At 42.7% G+C, this 27,665-nt stretch overlaps 1 protein-coding gene across 4 annotated transcripts; it reads left to right on the top strand.

Annotated features, from left to right (window-relative positions):
• Positions 1-26,626, top strand: MKRN1 (makorin ring finger protein 1). Of its 4 annotated transcripts, none has more exons than XM_081244869.1 (8): positions 1-355; positions 7,647-7,775; positions 18,891-19,120; positions 19,820-20,046; positions 22,815-23,029; positions 23,783-23,826; positions 24,450-24,588; positions 24,945-26,626. In XM_081244869.1, exons 1-8 carry the CDS (start codon positions 180-182, stop codon positions 25,087-25,089), a joined length of 1,305 nt encoding a protein of 434 aa, XP_081100995.1. In that variant the 5' UTR covers positions 1-179; the 3' UTR covers positions 25,090-26,626. The 4 variants fall into 4 exon arrangements, with proteins under 4 accessions (XP_081100995.1, XP_081100993.1, XP_081100992.1 ...); XM_081244866.1 differs by having other exon boundaries at positions 4-355; positions 23,783-23,893; XM_081244868.1 differs by lacking the exon at positions 1-355 and adding an exon at positions 519-658 and having other exon boundaries at positions 23,783-23,893.
• Positions 26,627-27,665: the final 1,039 nt, after the last annotated feature.

The raw sequence follows: 27,665 nt of genomic DNA, 5'->3' as shown, positions 1-27,665 counted from the left end.
CCTCAGTTCGAGCGGCGAGATCGCTCAGAGACGCGGCGCGGGGCAGAGGGGAGCCAGCGGGCGCCTCAGTGTCCTTCCCCACCCCACCCCTCGCCTCGCCGCCTTCTCCTCTCCGCAGCCGGACCGGAATTATGTGATCCCGGAAGTTCCGGCGCCATTGCTGTGTGGGATAAACAGTAATGGCGGAGGCTGCAGCTCCCGGAACAACAGCCACAACATCAGGAGCACGAGCGGCAGCGGCGGCGGTGGCAGCGGCTTCCCCCACCCCTACCCCCACAGTCACCTCCCCGTCCCTGGGGGCGGGGGGCGGGGGAGACGGCAGCGGTGGCGGCTGGACTAAACAGGTCACCTGCAGGTGAGACGCAGCGCGGCCGGCGCCGGGCGCGGGGAGGGGACCGAGACCCCGGAGGAAGGGGCGGGCGACCGGCCGGAGGTGGGAGGGGAGCCGGCGTTTCGCAGCCGCCGCCGACGGTGCCGCTGCTGGTGCCGCCGCCGCCGCCGGCTTTGCTGTCCGCGCGGCCGCCGCGGCCTCCCCGCCCGCGCTGCGTCAACCGTCGCCTGCCGCCGAGGCTCGGGCGCGCGCGGCGTCGCTGAGGAGCCGCCGCACCGCCCGCCGTCTCCCCTCACCCGGCGGAGCGCGCAGCGCGCACGGGGAGAGGTAGGATGACTCCTCCCTCCTTTTTATTGTCGCCGGATCCCCCAGCCCCTGCCTCCAGCTCGCCGGTTCGAGAAGGAGGTTGGCGGTGTCGCCTGGAGCCCGTCGCCTCCCCGCGACCCTGCCTGGCCGGGGAGCGCCGCCGCGGGCCCCGGCGAGGGGACTTGGCTGCCGGGCCCCGCCGCCGTGTCATCCATTTGTAAAGTCGTCTCGGGTCTCTCGGCCCCCGCCCCACCCGGAGCAGGAGCTTTGGTTATTTCTTCTTTGTATGTTTATCGAGGTTGGCGGTTCTGAGCTTTGTCTTAGAACCGAGTGCCGGGCCGGGGTCGTCTCCTCCGCCTTAAATTTGACGAGCTGCCGTTCCCGTCCCCCGGCTAAAGGCTTCTCTTTTGAAATCCACGCATCTTACTTAGGGAGTCAAGGAGCTCGTCGCTCCGAAAGGAGAGAGATTTTGTTTTGGTTTGGGATGTCGGATGAAAATATTTGGGAAAAAAATAAGTGATTAGTGGAGGACGGTTATACTGACGTGTGCACGCCTGTAACAAATTATCGAGCTGTACGTTTAAGAGTAGGGCATTTAAGGCTTCCCTGGTGGCGCAGTGGTTGAGAATCCGCCTGCCGATGCAGGGCATACGGGTTCGTGCCCCGGTCCGGAAAGATCCCACATGCCGCGGAGCGGCCGGGCCCGTGAGCCATGGCCGTTGAGCCGGTGCTCCGCAACGGGAGAGGCCACAACCGTGAGAGGTCTGCGTACCGCCAAAAAAAAAAAAAAAAAAAAAAAAAAAGATTAGGGCATTTAATTGGATGTTGTACTTGGATTTTTAAAAAGTGATCAGTAAGCGCCTAGAAGCTTTTGTTTTTCGATCGGTTGAAAAAATCAGTTGAAACGCCGGTTTTCACTTAGGTGGGGTAATTTATGTGTAAATGCTTGAAAATATTCTTAATATACAGAATTCACTGCCCTGGTATTAACAGCGAGAGTGAAGCGTTCTCAGTGCTTAACATGATACATTTAAGGCATGAATAAGTTTAATTAAGGTTATTTTCAATAACGGGATGTAGAAAGCATAAGCTGTTCTAGGTAGCTTCTTTTATCAGTCATCTGTAGATCCTTAGAATACTTGTGCAGTATCCCAAAGAATGAGAATTTTAAAATTCCTATTCATGGAACCAATTATTTGAGTCTTTTACTTCTCTTTTCTCTACAGTGTTACAGTTGATTTATATGTGCTAGTTGACTCTTTTAAAAATAAAGGGACTAGTGTAACCTTTACATTCCTGAATTTTCTAGCCATTCATCCTGCAGTTCCAATCTATCTATACACTGAGACTAGTTTTCCTTTAATATGTGGGTTCTTTAAGAATTCTATTCAGTGCCTTGATTTTACACACTAACTCTGATCTCAATATAGTTTAGCCTTGAATACCCATCACTAACTTGACATTACTATATATTACTTGTCTCATTATTATCCTGTTGTGTCTGTATCTGAGCTCAACTCATTTCTGCCCAGAATGCGTTATCACTTCTACGCTTTACTTTCCCCTCTGTTAGGCACTTTTCCCTGATTTACTTCCCCTTTTCTACTTCCTCACCAGTGTCATCAGGATTCAGAACAGCTCACCAGACTAATCATTCCTTTTTGCCTACCTTTAGGATCTTTGAGTTTCTGAAATATCCCAGATCAATCCTGGACCAGTGGGAGTTCCTTGCCCATGAACCAATAGATTTATATATTTAAGAAATTTACATACCTGAGTAATATTTCTAAGAAGCATTATGTATCAGATACAGGCTTAGATGTGCTATTGTTTTTGTTTTTCATATAAACCTGTCTATAGCTTTTGCTTGAGACAGTTATCCAAAAAAGCACAGGCTAGTTGATAAGTCTTGGGTTTTAATATTTGATATTGTTTTCAGTTGTTCTAAGTACTAACACGATCTCCTGTTTAAAAAAAAAATCTTTCTTTTGAGTAGGGGAATACCAAATACGATATCTTAATTTATTTATTGTAAACTTTGAGCTTTCTGAGCTGTTTTGTTTATCATTGTATCTGTAGGGCTTTAGTCAGTGCCTGGTGTACTCAGTAAATGCTTAAATTGATCTTGATAAATCCACACCTAAAATTACCCACTTTGATATGTGCTTGTAAGATTCCTCTGCTTTCGTTAAGAAGAAGAGGACCCTTGTAAATCAGCAAAGACAAAGGACTTAATAGAACATGTGTATATCTTTTCGGGACTACCTCCTTCAGTTATTCAGTAAATAAGCATTAGTGCTTACGAGAGACATAGAGCTAGATGTTGAAGGAAATGCAGAAATGCACTGTATTATAAATATTTTCGTGGTGTTTGATAGCAAAATCTCCTTTGAAGAGAATTCAAGATAGTGTTCTAGTTTGTGCCTCTTCCCCCCTTTATATCTAGGAATTTGACTAAGGCTGTTTTCTTCACCAAGGGTATAATTCTCTTAGCTGTGTGGATGTTAGAAATTTGTTTTTGGTTGCTCAGAATCATCTGTATTTTCTTGTTGGTTAGTATTGTCTAAATATTTCTCTGGAAATTCTGTCATTGTGTTTATATTCTCAGGCCTTTAAGGAAAACCTAGGTATACTTTTCCCAAGGAACTGTGTTATGCTGCCCCCACCAGGCCATTTTAATATTTTTTATTAGAATTTAGTGCTGTGAACTAGAAATGCTATTGCTTCTTCTAGTTTTCTTTAGTGTTGGGGGTTAAAACAACAAAGTTGTAACTTGCAAGTTGTAATTTTGAATTTAGACACTGTTTTATCAGAGTGCTTCTACATGTGTACAGGTACTGTAGAAGATAAAAAGCAGAATAAACTATGGTTCTTAAACACCAGGAATTTACAATCTAGTTTGAGAAATAGGGTACATGTACTTATCAAGAATTAAGTAACAGTAAACAATGTCACAGCAGATTAAGTGATTAAGTGCCAAATTAATTAATATTCTGTAATTTCTGTAAATCCCCAGACAGGTTGTTATGATGCCTAGAAGTACTTTGAGGGTATTGTGTGGTTCTCTTACACTCTCACAAGCTACTGTTGGGGTTTCTTATATATATCTTGGTAACCATGCTTACGTTTCCAAGAGGTACAACAGTCGGGGATTCTAGTCAATTGTATTTGTCTTTATTACTGGACAGTGTCTGATTGGAGTCATAGAATCTTCAAGGTGGAAGGAACCATAGAAATCATATGGCCCAGCCTTTAACTGAAGGCAAGCTCAGCCTGGACACTGGCATTAAGGTGAACTTGGATGATGGCTTTTTGGTGGTGGCATTTAAAAAAGAAAAAAAAATGGGGAGAAATTCTTGGGAGAGTTGCCTCTTTTCCTCTTTAGGTTATAACTTACACTAACTATCATGTCATGATCTCTTAGACTTAGACATGTGTTGGCAAGAAGGGATTTCACTGTGAGGACTGTTTATAATTATACCAACAGTGTTGATATCACTGAGAGACAAAAGGCAAGTAAAACAAACCAGAAACCCAGACCATATGTACCAAACAACCATGTAAAATAATGCTTAGTATTTGGCAGTAACTAATTAGGGCTTGTATTCTAGTGTTTCTGTTGATTCTGCAGTATCAGGTGATTTGTGTCTGCTTGAATTCCTTTGGTGATGCTAGTTCTGGACCTCAGGAACTTATTTCATTGCTGGATAGTTCTAGTTCTCAGTCCTTACGCTGAGCCAGGTTTATGATGTAGCTTCCCACATGTATTGACTTTGCCAGGAATAGTGCTGGAAAAGGCTATTCCTTTGTCTTCTGGCCAAACTACTCCAGTTACTTAAAATCTTCTTATGGCATGACATCTAGGTCTCTTGCTTTTCTTATCCGATTCATTAGTGTGTACCTCTTACAGCGTGTGGTTGGAAACAAATGTAGTCAAGGCAGAGAAGAGATGTGGAAGGGGAGATGGGGAAATGAACTCAAGTGCCAGCAAAGACACTATGCAGCTGCTACTGCACACGTGGTGGGGTTTTTGGGGTTTTTTATGTTCTTAAATCTGAAAGAGTGGTGAAACTAAGACAAAATAGCTTTACTAAGGGTCACAAAGCTGGAATTTAAACAGTCTTCCTAATTCTTAAACTGTGTGCTTTTTATTACTACTTTGATCCAAACAGTTGACTACTGATGCAGCCTGATTGTATTAACTGTTCTGGTAGCTGCATCCACTGCTGGCTCTTGCAACTTGGAATCAACTGAAGTCCCTAGACATAAATGTTATCAGCTGGCCCAGACACATCACCTGGAAGAAGGCAGTTTAATGTAGTGTTTTAAAATTTAAATTTAATTCTGACATGTCCTTATTTCAAATCTTTCAGTGGTTTCTTACTGCTTTAAGATAACTTGACTTAAAAGGCCCTGCAGAATCTGTTCCCTAGCTTTCCAGCCTGGCCTCCCCTCTGTTCTCTCCATTCTTGGTCATTGCCGTATTATGCTCTTGGTCAAAAGGTGCCAACAGGCCGTACTACACTGTCTTGGGCCAGTGACTCTGAGTTTACGCTTTCATTTTGGATTCTCGGGAACAGTTTTTACTATCATGGATGTCAGAAAGTAGTAGTGGTGTGAGGTGTTGCACACGTGTGGAGGAAGAGCATCCTGCTGGACATTTAAACGCAGGTGTCAGGGAGCCGAACTCCTTGGAGCAACGGGTTTGCGATCTCTAGGGGCAGGTATTTTATCAAGCCTTAAGACTGTATCAGTATGTGCACCTCTGACTTCAGACTGACCCCAAAGAATATTGAAGGTATAGACAGCTTTGTCTTGTGTTGAGAATTGTGAAAGTTCCCACTGGGGATGGGACAGTAAGCAACTGTATTCAAACAGTGAGACTGTTTCAAATGAATAAGCAATTACCAACTGTGGATACTTTTGTGTGTGTGTGTGTGTATACTTTTATAGATACTTTGAAGCATGATAATACTAGTGGTGATTACAATGAAATTATTTGACTTGTTGGGTTGTTGGGTTTTTTTAAGTGTTAATCTCTTCATTTATAGGTCAAAAAGTACCTATTAGCACAAGTGGTTTAACTCAAATTTGTGTTATGTGGTGCTCAGACAGCTTCAAAGCTTGCAGTAAGTTGCCCTGTAGTTGAGCAAAAGTTCAAACCTAGGACTTCCCTGGTGGCACAGTGGTTGAGAGTCCGCCTGCCAATGCAGGGGACACGGGTTCGTGCCCCGGTCCGGGAAGATCCCACATGCCGCGGAACGGCTGGGCCTGTGAGCCATGGCCGCTGAGCCTGCGCTCCGCAACAGGAGAGGCCACAACAGTGAGAGGCCTGCGTACCGCAAAAAAAAAAAAAAAAAAAAAAAAGTTCAAACCTAGTTAAAGTTAAACCTGATAACAGTTGAAATTAGGTTAATTACAGTTAGAATTTGACTTCCTACTACTATATTCTTATGTTTTGTTATGGACTGAAACCCTAGGGCAGTTCAGGATCTTCTTGATAATTATAGCTGTTCCACCAAGATGTTACATTTTTTCTTTCTGTGTCACATAGAAGGTATACATGCCAGTAATTTAAAAAAATTAATTAATTTATTTATTTTTGTCTGCGTTTGGTCTTCGTTGCTGCTCCTGGGCTCTCAGGCCACTCCCTGTTGCGGTGCGCAGGCCTCTCATTGCGGTGGCTTCTCTTGTGGAGCACGGGCTCCAGGAGCGTGGGCTTCAGTAGTTGTGGCACGCAGGCTCAGTAGTTGTGGCTTGCAGGGCTCCAGAGCGCAGGCTCAGCAGTTGTGGCGCACGGGCCTAGTTGCTCTGTGGCATGTGGGATCCTCTGGGACCAGGGCTCAAACCCGTGTCCCCTGCATTGGCAGGCGGATTCCCAACCACTGCGCCACCAGGGAAGCCCCATGCCAGTAATTTGAATAGAACCTTTCACATTTCAATTTGGGGCAGCCTTCTTCAAGGCTCCTTTAGGTAAATATGAGTCTCTTTTCTATATATCCTTCAATCCAGTGCACAAGTGGAGTGCACTTACTGCTATTCTACCTTCCATCTCTAGATAATTGACACACCCAGGAGATAGGCACTTTTTCCTCACTCTGGATCAGCTGTACATAGATGCATACTTGGGGCAGTTATGGTCTGCCAATATGAAATCTTCATAACTCTGCTCAAGAGAAAGAGACCAAAGTCAGTGATGGGAGGGAGGATGCAAGGGGTGGTGGTAGTTCTACCCACTTTACAAGATCAGGATTATCTACAAAAAATAAAGACCCTGGGGCTTCCCTGATCCGCCTAGTTACTTACAGATTGCTGCTTGGCCCTCCGCCCCATTTCCAGTTTAGTTGGTCTGAGATGAGGTCTCAAAAGTTGCACTTGTAGCAAATTCCCAGGTCCTCTTAGAAACTGAGTCATTCTCTGATACTTGGGTTTTGGAAACTGCTAGTTAAGTACACATGTTCTCCTTTAGAACAAGAGTCTGCTAAATGAAGGACAGAAGTGATTTCCCTTTGCCTCTACCCTTGCAACAAATTTTACTTGGATTTTCGCATGTGGCTTTTAAAGAATTAAAATGGTTTCTCGAAGAATTGAAACATATACAGTAGTCTGACCCGTTCAGGTTTACGTTGTTTCTTGCTTATCTTTGATTTTTTTGCAGATAGAGCTGCCATTATGGCTGAAGTTAGTGGAAAACAAGAAGCTACCTCTGTAGGACTGTAAAATGAGAGCAGTAGTCAGACTTAACCCGTAGAGACAAGATTAATGGTGACCTCAAAGTTTAAATTGGTGTCTCTATCTATAGGCAACCTTCCTGTGGTACCATCATGGATAATTTTATGGTCATATAATCTAGTTCTACTTTCTTTGTGTTCATTTCTCATGTTTGTGTAGATAGACTAACAGTAGAATGTAGTACTAGTGTATAGTGCTCCTGTGTTATTAGAATATATTGGTCATGAATTCTTTGAGTACTGACTTATAAACCAACTTGTGGTTCTTTGTCTCACAGGTATTTCATGCATGGGGTTTGTAAGGAAGGAGATAACTGTCGATACTCACATGACCTCTCTGACAGTCCATATGGTGTAGTGTGCAAGTATTTTCAGCGAGGGTACTGTATTTACGGAGACCGCTGCAGGTAAGAATTTGTTTCCAATTCAGTTTTGTTCAGGGGTGGATGGAGAGGTTGGCAGAAAAAAATGAGAGTAAAATACATAATTCCAACAACTTTGTAAATAATAGATTTAAAATAGTCTTTTTTTTTTTTTTGCCATGCCTCGCAGCTTGCAGGATCTTAGTTCCCCGACCAGGGATTGAACCCGGGTCATGGCAGTTAAAGCACCAAGTCCTAACCACTGGATCACCAGGGAATTCCCTAAAATAGTACTTTAAAAAGTGCTCATTAGGAATGTTAGCACACTGACATATCTCTCTCTTGGAGGGAATGTATTACATTTAAAAAATGAGTTTATAATACAGTCCTAAGTTTAAATAGTGCCTGAGGAGCAACTTCCAGCAAACCTAGAGATAGGGTGTGGTGAAGGCATGTTTGTTAATAGCATTTCCTCTTAAAGACCAAGAATAAGGTTCATATTTGACCAGTTGGGACTAGTTTCAGTTGTTCTCTATTAGTATGAAATATGGAGAGAAAATGGGATCATAGGCATTTGGAACAGTGTATTAGGTTACTAGTTAAGAGGGCTTGTCATTCCAACTAAACTTTCATAAACCACTTGAGCTCGCAAGACTAAATTTTAAGCCAAGATTTACAGAAAATGCTTCAGAATAGTCTCTAGTATCTATCTCAGAACGGTGGAAAACCAAGAGGGATTAGTTATTAAGTAATCTCTATCATCATTCATTGAATTGGTACCATAATCCCGTTAAATTGCAATTCAGCAGTAGTGGGTTCTGTGGGTTCTGCTAGCAATTGGGTAGAGCTTTTCTTCTCTTTTTCTTTTTGGCCATACTGTGCGGCACGTGGGATCTTAGTTCCCTGACCAGGGAACAAACCCGCACCCCCTGCAGTGGAAGCGCCAAGTCCTAACCACTGGACCACCAGGGAAGTCCCAGTTAGAGCTTTTCTTTATCTTCTCAGTTTAGAAAATATCTAAGTGTATTAGTTATCTATTGATGTTAAACAAGTTACCCTGAAATTCAACAGCTTGGAAACAGTAAACATTTATTATCTCATAGTTTCTGGAGTCTGGAATCTTGGAGTGGCTTAGCTGGGTGGGTGGTTCTAGCTTGGAGACTCTCAAGAGATTTCGGCCAAGATTTCAGCCAGGGCTGCCATCATCTGAAGTCTTGATGGGGGCTGGAAGACCACTTGGAAGGTGGCTCACTCACACACCTGTTGGTGGGAGGCCTTCGTTCCTCGCCTCGTGGACATTTCCCTAGAGCTGCTTTAATGTCCTCACGCTAACTTGTCCCCAGAGTAAGTGATTCAAGAGAGACAGCAAGGACGAAGCCACAGTACCTTTTCATGACCTACTCTCAGAAGTCACACACTGTCACTTCCACTAGATTCTGTTTATTACAAGCGAGTCACTAAGTCCAGCCCACTTTCAAGGGGAAAGAAATTGGCCTCCACCTGTTAAAGCGGGGGGGGCTGTCAAAGAATTTTGGGCACATTTTATTTTATATTTTTTTTTTTTATTTTTTTTTTTTTTGCGATATGCAGGCCTCTCACTGTTGTGGCCTCTCCCATTGCGGAGCACAGGCTCCGGACTCTCAGGCTCAGCGGCCATGGCTCACGGGCCCAGCCGCTCCGCAGCATGTGGGATCTTCCCAGACCGGGGCACGAACCTGTGTCCCCTGCATCGGCAGGCGGACTCTCAACCACTGCACCACCAGGGAAGCCCTATTTTATATTTTTAAGGTTTTTTTTTTAATTTATTAAAAAAATTTTTTTTGGCTGTGTTGGGCCTTCGTTGCTGTGCAGGCTTTCTCTAGTTGCAGTGAGCGGGGGCTACTCTTTGTTGCGGTGCGTGGGCCTCTCTTGTTGTGGAGCACGGGCTCTAGGCACGTGGGCTTCAGTAGTTGTGGCATGAGGGCTCAGTAGTTGTGGCTTGTAGGCTCTAGAGCGCAAGCTCAGTAGTTGTGGCACACGGGCTTAGTTGTTCCGCGGCACGTGGGATCTTCCCGGACCAGGGCTCTAACCTGTGTCCCCTGCATTGGCAGGCAGATTCTTAACCACTGCGCCACCAGGGAAGTCCCAGGCATATTTTAAATGGTCACACTAGGTAAGATATTTTGACAGCATCATAGCCAATTTTAGCATCCTATTATCAGAAAAGAATTGTGTCAACTATTGGGTTCAAATGCTTAGAGTTCAAAAGACTAAGAAATTATTGACGGGTGGGATATTGATGTTAGGCTATCTCACATCTGTTTTTTTTTTTTTTTTTCTTTTTGCGGTATGCGGGCCTCTCACTGTTGTGGCCTCTCCCGTTGCGGAGCACAGGCTCCGGATGCGCAGGCCCAGCGGCCATGGCTCACGGGCCCAGCCGCTCCGCGGCATATGGGATCCTCCCAGACCGGGGCACGAACCCGTATCCCCTGCATCGGCAGGCGGACTCTCAACCACTGCGCCACCAGGGAGGCCCTCACATCTGTTTTATTTAGGAAATCTAGTAAGGGTAGAGAAGAAGGAAAAGATTCTTTCCATGTGACTGCAGGAAGGATCCCAGAAATGGAACCCCTGGTATCTGAGTTTAGTGGTCATTTTGCCCTCTGCTGATTTTTTTCATTGCAATATTGCTAGAAGGAAAAAACCGATACAATGACACTCCTCAAAAAAAACCCCAAAACTAAAAAACCCAGATATGTCTTTTGTAGTCAGTCACAATATTAAAAAGGGCAATAGGTGTTAGAAATCCATCCTACTGTGAATGAGCGATTCTTTGTAGTAAGATGGTCTCTGCAAGATTTTTTTTTTTAATCTTTTTTTTTTTTTTTTTTTTTTTTTTTTTAAATTTATATTTATTCATTTATTTATTTTTGGCTGTGTTGGGTCTTTGTTTCTGCGCAAGGGCTTTCTCTAGTTGCGGCGAGCGGGGGCTACTCCTCATCGCGGTGCACGGGCCTCTCACTGTCGTGGCCTCTGTTGTTGCAGAGCACAGGCTCCAGACGCGCAGGCTCATTGGTTGTGGCTCACGGGCCCAGTTGCCCTGTGGCATGTGGGATCTTCCCGGACCGGGGCACGAACCCGTGTCCCCTGCATCAGCAGGCAGATTCTCAACCACTGCGCCACCAGGGAAGCCCCTTTTTTAATCTTTATTGGAGTATAATAGCTTCACAATACTGTGTTAGTTTCTGTTGCACAACAAAGAGAATCAGCCATATGTATACACATGTCCCCATATTCCCTCTCTCTTAGCCTCCCTCCCATCCTCCCTATCCCATCCCTCTAGGTCATCGCAAAGCACCAAGCAGATCTCCCTGTGCTATGCTGCTGCTTCCCACCAGCCACCTATTTTACATTTGGTGGTGTATATATGTTGATGCTACTCTCACTTTGCCCCAACTTTGCCCTCCCACCCCATCCATGTCCTCAAGTCCATTTTCTATGTCTACCTCTATTTTTGCCCTGCAACTAGGTTCAGTAGTACCTTTTTTTGTTTGTTTTTTTTAGATTCCATATATATGCGTTAGCTTAAGGTATTTGTTTTTCTCTTTCTGACTTACTTCACTCTGTATGACACACTTTAGGTCCATCCACCTCACTACAAATAACTCAATTTTGTTTCTTTTTATGGCTGAGTAATATTCCATTGTATATATGTGCCACATCTTCTTTATCCATCCATCTGTTGGTGGACAGTTAGGTTGGTTCCATGTCCTGGCTATTGTAAATAGTGCTGCAATGTGTGGTGCATGTCTCTTTTTGAATTTTGGTTTTCTCAGGGTATATGCCCAGTAGTGGGATTGCTGGGTCATATGGTAGTTCCAGTTTTAGTTTTTTAAGGAACCTCCATACTGTTCTCCTTAGTGGTTGTATCAATTTACATTCCCACCAATAGTGCAGGAGGGTTCCCTTTTCACCACACCCTTTCCAGCATTTATTGTTTCTAGAGTTTTTGATAATGGCCATTCTGACCGCTGTGAGGTGATACCTCATTATAGTTTTGATTTGCATTTCTCTAATAATTAGTGATGCTGAGCATCTTTTCATGTGCCTCTTGGCCATCTGTATGTCTTCCTTGGTGAAATGTCTATTTAGGTCTTCTGCCCTTTTTTTTTTTTTTTTGCGGTACGCGGGCCTCTCACTCTTGTGGCCTTTCCCGTTGTGGAGCACAGGCTCCGGAAGCGCAGGCCCAGTGGCCATGGCTCACGGGCCCAGCCGCTCCGCGGCACGTGGGATCTTCCTGGGCTGGGGCACAAACCCGTGTCCCCTGCATCAGCAGGTGGACTCTGAACCACTGCGCCACCAGGGAAGCCCGCCTCCATGTATTTTTGTTTTTTACAGTTTTTTTTTCCTGTTAATTGATTTCCAGTCTCATAGTGTTGTGGTCAGAAAAGATGCTTGATATGATTTCAGTTTTCTTAAATTTTCCGAGGCTTGATTTGTGACCCAAGATGTGATCTATCCTGGAGAATGTTCCATGTGCACTTGAGAAGAAAGTATATTCTGCCACTTTTGGGTGGATAAATATCAATTAGATCTGCCTGGTCTGTTGTGTCATTTAAAGCTTGTGTTTCCTTATTTATTTTCTTTTTGGATAATCTGTCCACTGGTGTAAATGGGGTGCTAAAGTCCCCTACTATTATTGTGTTACTGTCGATTTCTTCTTTCATGGTTGTTAGCATTTGCCTTATGTATTGAGGTGCTCCTATGTTGGGTGCATAAACTTTTATAATTGTTACATCTTCTTGGACTGATCCTTTGATCATTATGTGGTGTCCCTCCTTATCTCTTGTAACAGTCTTTTAAAGTCTATTTTATCTGATACAAGTATTGCTACTCCAGCTTTCTTTTGATTTCCATTTGCATGGAATATCTTTTTCCATCCCTTCACTTTCAGTCTGTATGTGTCCATAGGTCTGAAGTGGGTCTCTTGTAGACAGCATATAGATGGGTCTTGTTTTTGTATCCATTCAGCCAGTCTATGTTTTTTGGTTGGGGCATTTAATCCATTTACATTCAAGGATATTATCGATATGTATGTTCCTATTACCATTTTCTTAATCATTTTGGGTTTGTTTTTGTGGGTCTTTTTCTTCTCTTGTGTTTCCCGCTTAGAGAAGTTTCTTTAGCATTTGTTGTAAAGCTGGTTTGGTGGTGCTGAATTCTTTTAGCTTTTGCTTGTCTGAAAAGCTTTTGACTTCTCCATCAAATCTGAATGAGATCCTTGCTGGTTAGAGTTATCTTGGTTGTAAGTTTTTCTCTTTCATCACTTTTAAGTATATCCTGCCAATCCCTTTTGGCCTGAAGAGTTTCCGCTGAAAAATCAGCTGATAACCTTATGGGGATTCCTTTGTATGTTATTTTTTGTTTTCCCTTGCTGCTTTTAATATTTTTTCTTTGAATTTAATTTTTTTTAGTTTGATTAATATGTGTCTTGGTGTGTTCTTCCTAGAATTTATCCTGTATGGGCATCTGTGTGCTTCCTAGACTTGGGTGATATTTCCTTTCCCATGTTAGGGAAGTTTTCAACTATAATCTCTTCACATATTTTCTCAGACCCTTTCTCTTTCTCTTCTTCTTTTGGGACCCCTATAATTCGAATGTTGGTGCTTTTAGTGTTGTCCCAGAGGTCTCTGAGATTGTCTTCAATTCTTTTCATTCTTTTATCTTTATTTTGCTCCTCGGAAGTTATTTCTGCCATTTTGTCTTCCAGCTCACTTATTCGTTTTTCTGCCTCAGTTATCTGTTATTGATTCCTTTTAGTGTATTTTTCATTTCAGTTATTGTGTTGTTCATCTCTGTTTGTTCTTTAGTTCTTTTAGATCTTTGTTAAACATTTCTTGTATTTTCTCAATCCATGCCTACATTCTATTTCCAAGATTCTGGATCATCTTTACTGTCATTACTGTGAATTCTTTTTCAGGTAGGTTACCTATTTCCTCTTGATTTATTTGGTCGTGTAGGTTTTTACCTTGCTCCTTCATCTGTGATATACTTTTTTGCCATCTCCCTCTCTCTCCTTTTTTTTTTTTTGAGTGGGATTATGTTCCTGTCTTACTGGTTGTTTGGCCTGAGGCTTCCAACACTGCGGTTTGTAGGCTATTGGGTAGAGCTGGGTTTTGTTGCTGAGATGAGAGACTCCGTGAGGCCTCACTCTGATGAATATTCCCTGGGGTTTGAGGTTCTCTGTTAGTACAGTGGTTCAGACTTGGAACTCCCACCACAGGAGCTTCAGCCCGACTCCGGGCTCGTGAACCAAGATGCCGCAAGCCTCCTGGGGTGGAAAAAAAAAAAAGAAAAAAACCCAATAATATAGTAAAAAATAAAATTAGCCTAGGAAATTAACAGATATTTTAGGAAGAATATAAAAATAAAAATATAGATGAGTCAGCAACCAGAAGGTGCATCAGTACCACAATAGTAAAAAAAAAAAAAAAAAAAAAAAGGAGGAGGGAAATGAAAAAGTGGAGGGGAGGGGAGAAAGGCCTTGGCTGTGGAGAGTGGGGCCCAAGCAAGGGCAAGGTTTGGGCAGTGGGCGGGGCCAGTGCTCAGGACCCACAGTGCTGGAAAAGACCTTGGGGACTGTGGGGGGTGCGGCTTAGGCTCAAGGAGCAGAGGTTGGTCTCAGAGGGCGGGGGACCTCACCTGGGATGCAAGTCACCTAACAAACTGCTTTTTTCTTTTTAGTTTTCTCTTTAGTAAGGGTATACAGCTCCCTTTTTGGGGAATGATCCTGATTTGAGCTGGGTTTAGTGCTCTTAGGGTAAAGTGAAAGGAGTTAGGGAAACCTACATCCCAATAGTCTACCTGAAAGGAAAGTTTGGTGATAATTGTTTGGGACAGGCTGATATAGGTGATTATTAAGAGCTTGATTATAGACTAGCTAAGGAAGGAATCTCATGGAGTGGCTTGTTCCAAGACTGTTTGTTTCCTCATTAAAATTGTACTTGGGGGCTTAAGCCTACTTTTCACTCTTAGTATGTAGAGATCTTTTTATACAACTTGGCCAGTGCCCAGGGATTTTGAGTAATTTAACTCCTCATGAAGGGAATAGTTTATAATGAAAGATGATATCCTAGTTCCAACAGGTCAGAAGTGTTGCTGCATCTGTGTTGCAGAAGTGTTGCTGTATCCGTGTTGCATAAGTATTGCTGCATCCGTGTTGCATAATGGGGTGCTGTTATTTAGTGATGCCAGTTCTTTGTTGTTCAGGACTGTTGCAGGAGATCTAGCATCCTTTGCCCCCCACTGAGTAAGTGCCATTAGAACTCCTAGTTGTTGTTTCTGAACACCCACTTGGGAAAAGGACAGGACTGCCTTGGTTGACAACCATTGTTATGGTAGATCTTGTTTCCTTTGGAGTGACCGTGAGGCATGCGGGATCTTAGTTCCCTGACCAGGGATTGAACCCATGCTCCCTGCAGTGGAAGCTCGGAGTCCTGACCACTGGACTACCAGGGAATTCCCCTTTGGAGGGATTTTTTTTTTTTTTTTTTTGCCCTGTAGACCTACGAAATCCCATAAGTTAAAATATTTAAAGGCAGATATCAAAGCTCAGAATGATTGGGGGTGGGCAGTTGCAAGCCAACCAGAGGGAGAAGTGTCTGTCTTTTGTGTAGAGGTAGAAGAAAAATGGATTAAACTTCCTTAGGTAGAAACTGATACTGTATCAGAGTATTCTTTGCAAGATGTGAAAGAAAAACTCAATATTAGTTTCAGTGTTGCCTCAGTATTAACATACCACTTACCACTGTGGCTTAAAGGATCAGCAATTCTGTGTTAATTTCTTAAAGAATTAATAACTTTGCAAAGCCACTGTCATGGACTGTGAATCCAATAGATGTGAGAATTCTCTTTAACGGGGCCTGGCAGACCTTCAGTATGCGGCCAGAGAATTAATATTTGTGGCTGGGCAGGCCATACAGTTTCTTGTAGTCCAAAAACAGCCCTAGATAAATACATAAGCTAATAGATGTGGCTGTGTTCCAATGAAACTTTATTTTGGGACACTGAAATTTTATTTAATTAGTTAATTAATTTAAACATTTCTGAGAGTTTATTTTATTTTATTTTTTTAGTTTTATTTTTGGCCATGCTGTATGGCATGTGGGATCTTAGTTCCTCGAGCAGGGATCAAACCCATGCCCCCTGCGTTGGGAGTGCAGAATCTTAATCACTGGACCCCCCAGGGAAGTCCTTGAAATTTTAATTTCAATTACTTTTCGTGTCATAAAATGATCTTTTTTCCAACTATTTAAAAATGCCAAAAACCATTACTAGCTCCCGTTGGGTTTGGCTCGAGGGCCTTAGGTGGCCGGTCCCTGTTCGGCGAAGAGCTCCATGCTTCACTGAACCATTAGTTTTTAGTAAACTCCTTTCAGAATGGGTGTATTGCTTTTGCCTTTGTCTTTTTCTTTCTTGCTTTATTCTTTCTTATTTGTACTCTACCTTTCCTAGTGCTTACTCACAAATTTTTACTTCAGAAGTGTATTTTATATAGATATATTCTGCACTATTTACAGATGTGAACTTTCTTGCTAATATTCTGTGCTTTCAAAAATTTTATTTATACCTTATTGATTCCTTGATAAATGTTCCTTAAAACCAAAATTCACTCCTTTCAAAAACTTTGTAGTGTTTGCAATTTGATAGATGGTGGTAAGCATTCAAGTCCTATCTTTTAAGTTGTTTTTTTTTGAGTCATTTACCCTGAAATTCTTGAAATGAATAAGGCAAAGGGGAAAGAAAGAGAACTAAAATATGGGTGTCATATCTACTTCTTAGACCCTTTATGTATCTTGCCATTTAGTTTTATTTAATCCTTTAAAACTTTCCTAAAGCCCTGAAGGCTTTCTCTATTGGTGAAGCTGGCATTTTAAATTCAAGCCTGTCTTAATTCTGAAACCCGGGTTCTTTTCTAACTTAAAGGCAGTGAAAGCAGTTAAAATGTGAGGATCTGGGGATAGATTTCTAAGGTTCCTTAAGGCTCTGAAACAAACTTCAGAGCAGTGCTGTTTAATAGAACTTTGTCTGATAGTGTGAATGCCCAAAAAGGTGACCCCCTAGCTACGTGTGACTACTTATTGAACACTTGAAAACGTAGCTAGTGCCAGGACCAAGGAACTGAGTTTTAAATGTTATTTAAGCATAAATAGCTAGATATGGCTAATGGCTGCTCTCTTGTACAGGGTGGATTTGGAGTCACATTAGATCTAGAGCACTACTTACACGTCATCTATGAAATGAAAGAAGGGCTTCCCTGGTGGCTCAGTGGTTGAGAGTCTGCCTACAGATGTAGGGGACGTGGGTTCGCGCCCCGGTCCGGGAAGATCCCACATGCCGCGGAGCGGCTGGGCCCGTGAGCCATGGCCGCTGAGCCTGTGTGTGTCCGGAGCCTGTGCTCCGCAACGGGAGAGGCCACAACAGTGAGAGGTTAGCGTACCGCAAAAAAATAAAATAAAATAAAATAAAATGAAAGAATACTTTCTCATAGTTTATTGATGATGAAGTGTGGTGGTACAAGTGAGAGAGCATATTTCTGATCTTCAGCTGGCATAATTCCAGTCGGTGGGATAAATGCACTGGGTTTTGTAGCTGATATCAGGATACTCAAATTACTTGTACTGCAAAGCAGAGTAGGTTACCTAATGCTTAGGAGTAGGAATAGGAAGATTTGAGATAATATAGGATAAAGACCAGCTCAGCAAATGTTTGCCATAAGCTAAAGGACAGTCTTTAGTTAAAGTTTTACCTCTTCTTTAGATGTAAACACAGACACCTATAACACAGATGACCCATGGTTAGTACTGCCCAGTTAACTAATTAATTACAACTGCTAGATACATACTATATGTTATAACACAGTTTATGTACTGCATTCATAATTAATTTATTGTGTCTGGGTGAATCTCTCAGCATAAAATGTTCAAAGAATTGTGAGGATTTTCTCAGGCAGCAAGGTGCTTCTTAAAGGATATAAATAGTTTTTTTTCTGTATTTGGGGATAAGGGTCAATGATAATTTTACAGATGAAAAGCAATCAGGAGATACGTAGGGTAAGAATTTAGAAAAGAAAATTAGGTGAATGGATGGATGTGAGAAAAGAAAATACACACTGCATATTTTGTAAATACTATCTCTGCGTTTTAATATTGGGAGAATTTTATGTGTTGGTAAAATGTTTCACATATTTGTTGAATTTTTGAGTGTCAGCCTTGCTTTCTTAATCAATGTTAATTTTGGCTGCACAATCTCTTTAGCAGACTTGCCATGGGAACGGTAGTCAACTGTCTGAAACTCCTAATTAGAGTGGAATTTGAAGGGTAATAGATGTTCTACAGCATGGGTAGGTGAACTATAAGGCCTGTAGGGCAAACCTGACCAAAGGCTGTTTTTGTAAATTTTACTGGAACACAGCACGCATCGTCATTTAGATAACGCCTATGGGTGCTTTAAAAAAAAAATTATTTATTTTATTTATTTATTTTTGGCTGCGTTGGGTCTTCGTTGCTGCGCGCGGGCTTTTCTCTAGTTGCGGCGAGCGGGGGGCTACTCTTTGTTGCAGTGCACGGGCTTCTCACTGCGGTGGCTTCTCTTGTTGCAGAGCACGGGCTCTAGGCCTGCGGGCTTCAGTAGGTGTGGCTCACGGGCTTAGTTGCTCCACGGCATGTGGGATCTTCCCGGACCAGTGCTCGAACCCATGTCCCCTGCATTGGCAGGCGGATTCTTAACCACTGTGCCACCAGGGAAGCCCCCTCTGGCTGCTTTTGAACCACAGCTGCAGAGTTGAATAGTTGTAACGTGGGCAGTATGACCTGCAGAGCCCCGAGTCTGTGTATATTTGACTCTTTAAGTTTGCTGACCCCTGGTTTATGGCCTTGCTGCTCACACTGGTCCCTGGAGCAGCAGCACTGCATGCGTGAGGGCTGGTTAGACACGCAACACTCTGGGCTGCACCCAGACTTCGAAATTAGGTATCTGCCTTTTAACAGTTTTCCACGTGTTTCATAGGCACAGTAGTTTGAAAAGAACCCAAGGACAGGATAGGGAATATATTCCATCTAGAGGCTTCTGGTTAGACAGTGACTGCCGACTTCTTAAATTTTATTTTATTTTATTTTTAAGATATGAACACAGCAAGCCACTGAAACAGGAAGAAGCAACTGCTACAGATCTAACTGCAAAGTCACCCCTTGCTGCTTCCTCAAGTCTCTCATCAGTAGTTGGACCGATTGTTGAAATGAATATGGGCGAAGCTGAGACAAGAAATTCAAACTTTTCAACTGTAGGAGCGGGTTCAGAAGACTGGGTGAATGCCATTGAGTTTGTTCCTGGGCAGCCCTACTGTGGCCGTAGTGAGTATTTTGAAGAATAATAACAAGTTAGAGGGATAGAGAGTAGTTCATCAATTAGCTGAGTTTTCACAAGCTTCCTGCTTCCAATCTTCATATTTAGTCATATTTTGAATCCCAATAGTAATGAATTTAGAATGTTTTGAAAAACTGAAGGCTCGCTCTCTCTCTTTTTTTTCTTTTTTTAAATTTTTCATTTTTGGCTGCATTGGGTCTTCATTGCTGCGCACGGGCATTCTCTAGTTGCGGTGAGCGGGGGCTACCCTTCATTGCAGTGGTTTGTCTTGTTGCGGAGCACGGGCTCTCTAGAGCACAGGCTCAGTAGTTGTGGCACACACGCTTAGTTGCTCTGCGGCATGTGGGATCTTCCCGGACCAGGGCTTGAACCTGTGTCCCCTGCATTGGCAGGCAGATTCTTAACCACAGTGCCACCGGGGAATCCCAAGCCTCTCTCCTTTAATCAATACAGTTGCACAAGAAATACGGAAAAAGGTTTTTTTAAAAAATTTTAAAACAAAGCTAATCTTGGAAATGTCAGTATCAGAAGAAATTCATTTCTTTCAAGAGTAAGGGAATTAGTTCAATAGACTGCTGTGGAGTTTAATTGAAGTTCTTTTCAGTTAGTTTCTCAGTTCCCTTATTTATAGTTTATGTCTCTGCCTTGTCGGTTTGGACCTTTACCACACTCTTCAACGTTTTCAGCCGCCCCTTCCTCCACCGAAGCACCCCTGCAGGGCTCAGTGACCAAGGAAGAATCAGAGAAGGAGCAGACGGCAGTGGAAACAAAGAAGCAGCTCTGCCCCTATGCTGCAGTGGGAGAGTGCCGATATGGGGAGAACTGTGTGTATCTCCACGGAGACTCGTGTGATATGTGTGGCCTGCAGGTCCTCCATCCAATGGATGCTGCCCAAAGATCACAACATATAAAAGTAAGTCTTAAGGAAGATATTCTGTTAATAGGTGTGAGAACTATATTTTCCTTTTCACAACATTGTCAGTTCATTTCAAAGAAACGTTTGGTGAATTGAATGGTGATTATCATTAAGTTAGGGATGTTTTCCTTCCTAGGCTTCTTGACTGCTTTATCAAGAAAATTGTGCTTTAGAACCTCAGACTTCTGGGCCTTTTTTCCTTTTTCTTCTCTTTTAAAATAACAGCTTCTCTGAGATTCACATTCCATACAATTTACTCTTCTAAAATGCACATTTCATTGGTTTTTAATATATTCACAGAGTTGTGCAACCACTATTCTCTCTAATTTTAGGACATTTTCATTATCCCAGAAAAGAAGCCTCTGGCTCATTAGCTCCACTGCTCTCTGTTCTTCCCTCCCTCCAGCTCCTGGCAGCAGCTGTGTTACTTTCTGTCTCTATGGATTTCCCTGTTCTGGTCATTTTGTATATGTGGCCTTTTGTGACTGGCTAAAAGATTAGCATCATGTTCTCAGGATTCATTTGTGTTGGAGTGTGTATCAGTACTCCATTCCTTTTCATGGCTGAGTAATAATCCTCCGTATGGCTGTACAACATTTTGTTTTTCCATTTGGGTTGTTTCACCTTTCGGCTATTATGAATAATGCCATGAACGTTCGTGTGTAAATTTTTGTAGACATATGTCTTGATTACCTTGGAATAGAGTTGCTGGGTCACATGGTAACTCTATGCTTCATATTTTGAGCAACTGCCAGGCTTTCTCCACAGTGACTGCACTGTTTTACATTCTCATCAGCGATGGATGAAAGTTTCAAACTATGGTTTCCTAAGCCCATTTGCTGCATGAATTTTTTTTTGGGGGGGGAAGACCCTGTATTAAAAACCTTATATTTATTGGAGCAGATTTTGCTTCTAATCATACTCATCTCTTTTAACAAACTTACTTTGGCTGTGGGTGGTGGTGAAGCAGTGGAGTGTGGTTTGACCTCTGCCTTCTCAGCGTATTGGCTGTGTGATGTAGCAGGTTAAACCCCTGTATATATTTGCGAGAGCAGTGCCTACTTCAGGGGATTGTTTAAAAAAAAAAAAAAAAAGTTTAGCCTAAGTGTCCATCAACAGACGAATGGATAAAGAAGACGTGGCACATACATACAATGGAATATTACTCAGCCATAAAAAGAAACGAAATTGAGTTATCTGTAGTGAGGTGGATGGACCCAGAGTATGTCATACAGAGTGAAGTAAGTCAGAAAGAGAAAAACAAATACCGTATGCAAACACATGTATATGGAATGTAAAAACAAAAAAAAAGGTCATGAAGAACCTAGGGGCAGGACAGGAATAAAGACACAGACCTACTAGAGAATCGACTTGAGGACACGGGGAGGGGGAAAGGGAAGCTGGGACGAAGTGAGAGAGTGGCATGGACATACATACACTACCAAACGTAAAATAGCTAGCTAGTGGGAAGCAGCTGCATAGCACAAGGAGATCAGCTCGGTGCTTTGTGACCACCTAGAGGGGTGGGATAGGGAGGGTGGGAGGGAGATGCAAGAGAGAGGGGATATGGGGGGATATATGTATACGTAGAGCTGATTCACTTTGTTATACAGCAGAAACTAACATACCACTGTAGAGCAATTATACTCCAATAAAGATGTTAAAAAAAAAGGTTTAGGAAAGAGATAAAAATATATACTAAAATAACTGGTTATATGGGACTATGGGTGACTTTTCTATCGCTTTTCTGTATTTCCTATAATTAGCGTGTTTCTTAGAGATTAAAATATGTGTAATATAATGTTATGTAAATTATACCTCATTTAAAATAAAAAGTATGTGATGTCCACACAAAAACTTGTACATGAGTGTTCATAGCATTATTCATAATAGCCCCACAGCAGAAACAACCAAAATGTCCATCACCTGAAAATGGAAAAACAAACTGCAGCCTCTCCATATGATGGAATATTACTGAGCAATAAAAAGAAAATGAAATAATCATACATTGTACCACCATAGATACCTTGAGAATGTGCGAAGTGAACAAAGGCAGTCACAGAGGGCTACGTATTTACACGAAATGTCCTGAATAAGCACATCCGCAGATTCGTCAGTTGCCTAGGGCTGCGGGTGTTGAGTGGGGGGAAGTAAGTGACTGCTCTGGGTTTGGGGTTTCCCTTTGGGGTAATGAAAACGTCCTAGTATTGAGTGTGGTGATGGTTGTATAGCTCTGTGCATATACCAAAAACCATTTCATTGTACACTTTGAATGAATGCATTATATGGGATGTAAATTATATCTCAATAAAGCTGTTGTATTTTGAATGTGAATTATATGCCTGGCACATAATTGTCACCTAATAAAGGTTAGTTTCCTTCACCCTTATTTTCTGATGGGTTGTAAATTAGAGCCTTAATCCTAATTACATTTTCCATCTAGAAACCAGTAAAATCAACAAACTTAGTGTGAAAAACTGTCTGTAGTGTGAATAACAGCAGGGGTTGAGTTGCAGGATAGAGAAAATTAGGTAATTTTTTAGTTCCTGAAGTTGAGTCCTCAGCGTTTGACTTTAGAGTATCGTGAAGTCCCCAGATGTCAGTGCACCTGTACTCACTGGTGAACAAAGCTGTTTTCAGTGTCGTATTGGGAACATTATCTTTTCAACTGACTGTTTGATTCTCTGCACAGGAGTCTTTAGCTGTCCAGTTGAAGTCTTGTCGTGACTCCATGACTTGATTGCGCCTCTCTCCACTTTTTCTAGTCTTGCATCGAGGCCCATGAGAAGGACATGGAGCTTTCATTTGCCGTGCAGCGCAGCAAGGACATGGTGTGTGGGATCTGCATGGAGGTGGTCTACGAAAAAGCCAACCCCGGCGAGCGCCGCTTCGGGATCCTCTCCAACTGCAACCACACCTACTGTCTCAAGTGTATCCGCAAGTGGAGGAGTGCTAAGCAATTTGAGAGCAAGATCATAAAGTGAGACTCCTCCCCAACCTTCGTTTGTGCTTTCTATTTTGGGGAAGAATTTAGTATCTTGTGCCAACTTTCAACCAGATGGACCGCATTTAAATGCATGCATTTTATCTTGAAACTGGGGGTTCTTCTAATTGGGGTTTCTTCTTTGTATTTCAGCTAGCTTCTAGATTAGTTGGTATATCTACTTTTATTTGAATGAGGAAACCGTATGTATCAGTTAGTAGAATCTTTGTGCTTTTTTCTGAGGAGATTGTGTTTAATGGATTAGCCAGTTTAGGTTCAGAGGACAAACTTATCTAGCTCTGAATGTATGTTTCCTGACATTTTACATTTTCCACTTTCCTATTCCATCCATTAAGCTAGCCAATAATCCACCATCCTTTAAAGATTGTTCTCATAACTGAACAAAAAGTACATAATCTAAACAGAGCAAAGTTACAAGAAATAAATTTATTTAAACGAAAGAAAAAGGAGTCTGTGTGAAATGTCTTCTTTTGTTGTTTTTTTCTTTAACCTAAGTTATTATTTTTTTTAATGAACTGGCTAGCTGTTGAGTTGAATTTATAAAGGAGTTTGTCTTGCCTCAAAAGAAATGGTCAGTTGTGTGACCAGTCTGTGGAACCCTTTCAGGAAAAGCCCATCTGCCTTTCAGTTAAGTCTTTAAATCTGGAGGTGACACACCAGGGTGTGTCCTTGAAGGACAGTGGGCCTATAAAGGGGAATTTGCATTGCAGCCTGTTCATTGTTTCCCAGGTCCTGCCCAGAATGCCGGATCACATCTAACTTTGTCATTCCAAGTGAGTACTGGGTGGAGGAGAAAGAAGAGAAGCAGAAACTCATTCAGAAATACAAGGAGGCAATGAGGTATGAGCACTGCAGCCTTTTCTCAACCTAAGATCCCAACGTCGCTTGGGTTCACTTTGAAAAGAACAGTGCTGCATTATATACTCCTACCTCCTTCCTACCCTTTCTTTTACTTCCCAGTACAGTTTATTTTGTCACCGCTGATAACACTTAACTGTTCTGTATCTTGCTATAACACAGTCCTTGGGGTGCACGCCAAAGGGCTGCGTTACGATGAAGTCTGCACTGCTGATAGAGCTAAAGCCCCAGGAATGGGGTCTGCCTTGTCCTGATTCCATGTTACAGTTGTCCTATGTTCTTGTGTGTGGGCTTTCTCGAAGGTTTTCTCTCTGCTGGATCTGCGGTTCTAGGGCTGTTAAACAGCTAGACTTGACCAGTTTCTGTTTCTAGTTGGTGTTTCATGCAATAGCACACACGTGTTTAAGAACACACCTTGGGGAGGGCTGTAAACAGACGTACCAGTTCTATCCCTCCCTGTGTAAAGAAACCCTGGATGATAGTCAAATACAGACCTGAAATCCACCGTGAATAAGGGTTGCGATATTTTCCTTTCCAGCAACAAGGCGTGCAGGTATTTTGATGAAGGACGTGGGAGCTGTCCATTTGGAGGGAACTGTTTTTACAAGCATGCGTACCCCGATGGCCGTAGAGAGGAGCCACAGAGACAGAAAGTGGGAACATCAAGCAGATACCGGGTAACTCTCACTGTTTTTTTAAAGGAGGGGAAATCCCACACTCTCAGTTGAGTCCCACACAGATTGGGGTCGGGGAAGGAGAAGATTAACACTGGGAACGAGACTAGAGCATGAAAGGAGGAAACCAACTTCGGCAAACTGGGAGGGCTGTGAGAGGAGAAGCTAGGATGCTTAAAGCGCTAGCCTAAGCTGTTGGCCTCAAGTAACCAGAGGGGAGGAATTGGTAAAGTCGAAACCCTAAATGAGAAGTCTGGTTCGTCATGCCCTCTGGTGTGCTGGACGTTTTGCCTTAGAAACAACAGAATAGAAGATGCTACTCGGCAGTGCCATCCCTATCACGGCCCTGTTTTTTACAGGCCCAACGAAGGAACCACTTCTGGGAGCTCATTGAGGAAAGAGAGAACGGCAACCCCTTTGACAACTACGAAGAAGAGGTTGTCACCTTTGAGCTGGGCGAGATGTTGCTTATGCTTTTGGCTGCAGGTGGGGACGACGACCTGACGGACTCTGAAGACGAGTGGGACTTGTTTCACGATGAGCTGGAAGATTTTTATGACTTGGATCTATAGCGGCTTTGCGGGGCGTGTGAACTGGTCTGCTGAGCCTCAGACGGCAGCCGTCCCCGCTTGTGGTGGCAGTGCCCGTGGTTCTCTTCTAGGCAGGCCTCTCAACTCCAGGTGCTGTCGTAATAATTTTTACCCAGGGCCTGTCCTCTCGATCCCCAAGGAGTATGTTGTTTTCTCTGTTTAAAAAAGTTACAAAAATAAATCTTAAAAGTTAGTTTTTTTTTGTAACATGCATTTAACTGTCAGAGTGTAGGTTTGTTGCGTCATCTGTTTTCAGCCAGATTCACACAGTTCAAGGGTGGCATTTCTGGATTTCCAGTACTCAATTTTGAGGACCCCAGGTTCAAAAGTAACAGCATTGGTCCTGCTTTGGGGTCCAAGAATTGGGGTGATAGGTGAAGGATCTGAACTGTGGCATGTAGCCTTCTGCTATAGACTTAGGCGGATGCTTGAGGTTTCTGGTGAATTCTGCACATCTTTGTTTTTATATCTGTTCCCTGCCCCGTAATCCCCACCCTGTGCACTTGTTCTGTGGTTTTGGTCTCTTGTTTAATTGCACACAAGTACTACTGCTGGGTAACCAGAACCAGGTGCGACTGTGTTGAGATTTTTACTGTGTTTAGCCTGATAGGAAAATTGTGAACGAACACATATAAAGATATAGTGGAATAAAATAAATGCAGAGTTGGAAGTTGACTCCCAAGGGCTGATAGACTTGGTACGTGTGAGTGTGTAACAAGCTTCTCATCCCTGCATAGATGCAGTGTCTGTAGCCTTAGTGGAAAAACTCAAGTTTAGTGGTTTCAGCCTCGTGTGGCAAATAGATCTGAAAGGACAAAGCAGTATATTGGTAGCTGTTAATAGAGCAGGGCTAGCTCTGTCTATATAAATAGGGAAATGGGCTTAGCCATAGAAGTTCAAACTCTCTGGTTATCTCACGTATTAACACAAACTGGGTCTCAGTTACATGGTTGTATTTAATGTTTTACGATCTCCTAGACTTTCTAGTCCAGGCACTTTTTGACAAACCTTTGTCCTCATTTGAGGGGTTTTGTTGTCGGGTTTTTCTGTTCGTTTTTGTGGGTATTTGCCTCATTCCATCCCTGAGCTTTGCAGTTAGACAGGTGTGATTCGAAACTATGTTCTAAGGCGTTTCCTCTAGTGGAGTAATTGGTTTGCAGCAGTAAGTCATGCTTTTCCACTAAAAGGGGACGGAGAGGTGGTAATCCACGAGATAAGCTAAAGTTAAATTGTTAGAAGTCCTTGATCAGAAATTATAAATCTGCGTTTTGTTGCTCTATTTCCTGAAAATAACTTGGAGATGCCCCTGGTTTGTCCATCTACTGCTTTGATTCCTTGGATACCACTCATTCTTTCACGTTAAGCAAAAACAAGTAATCGTTGCAGAGGTCTCTGTATTTTGCAGCTGCCCTTTTGTAAGACGCACTTTTCCCAAATAAAACAATTTTAAAAACCCATAGTTTGGCTTTCTGTTTTGTGTAATGAGCCATTTTGAAATGTGCAGATGTCAAAGCATATTTGTTTCTTTCATCGCCTCTTGGATCAGTTCATCAGTTAGTCAAATTTCTGTGGATATAGGTTCATTGAGAAAAGTTGACACCTTTCCTAAAACATCTAGCCTGCTGAGAAATGTTTGAGAGAGAAAGAGGTAAAGAGGAAAACCTTACCAGCTGGGATCATCATATTACATATTTCTTTTTAGGACTTTTAAGACTAACCCTTAAGCCTTCTTTATTGGCAGTGGCACTGACAGTTTCTGTTGACATGTGCTGGTTGAACCTGCTTCAGACCCGCAAATAACGGTGTTTGTGTTCCTAATTCTATTACGTGATTTTTTTTTTTTTTTTTTTTTTTTTTGGCCGTGCCGCGTCGCTTGTGAGATCTTAGTTCCCTGACCAGGGGATCCAACCTGGGCCCTCAGCAATGAAAGTGTGGGGTCCAAACCACTGGACCACCAGGGAATTCCCTATATAAATTTTTTATCATTAAAATAAAAACCCTTCCACCACTCCAATGGAAGACCTTCAGTAACCTTTTTACAGTGCCTATTTGTAAAATAATTTAGTATCTATAATTAAGAATTAATAGTTGTAATATCTATATTAAGAATTAATGCTATTGAAAATGTCTCCACATCTAGGATTGTGTGTATTGCAACTTATTGTAGTCATAGCTGAAGGTTTCTGTAAGCTCCCTTCTGGTGGATCTTTAGCTGAAGCTGCTCCCTTCCAGAAGTGCCCAAAGTTCACCTTCAGGTGCTGCTGCTGAGGCCTTGCTGGGGGACCACATGTACTCCCAGAGGGATGCTAGAAAGCCTGAGGCGAGGTGGAAGTGTTGGGGATCTGAGCCGGGGCAGAGACTTAAACCTCTGTTTTTTTGGTGTCCAGAAAGTAGGAAGAGACTCATCAGTAGCTGTGCCGTTGGCGGCATGTCTGAGTCTGTGGTGGGGAGAATGGTCTAGGCATGACGTAGGTGGTGATATTAGCTTAC

This window comes from Mesoplodon bidens, assembly GCF_964165515.1.
Source record: "Mesoplodon bidens genome assembly, chromosome: 9".
NCBI lineage: Eukaryota > Metazoa > Chordata > Mammalia > Artiodactyla > Ziphiidae > Mesoplodon > Mesoplodon bidens.
Note: the sequence above shows the minus strand (reverse complement) of the source record. Positions and strands in the feature narration are given on the sequence as shown.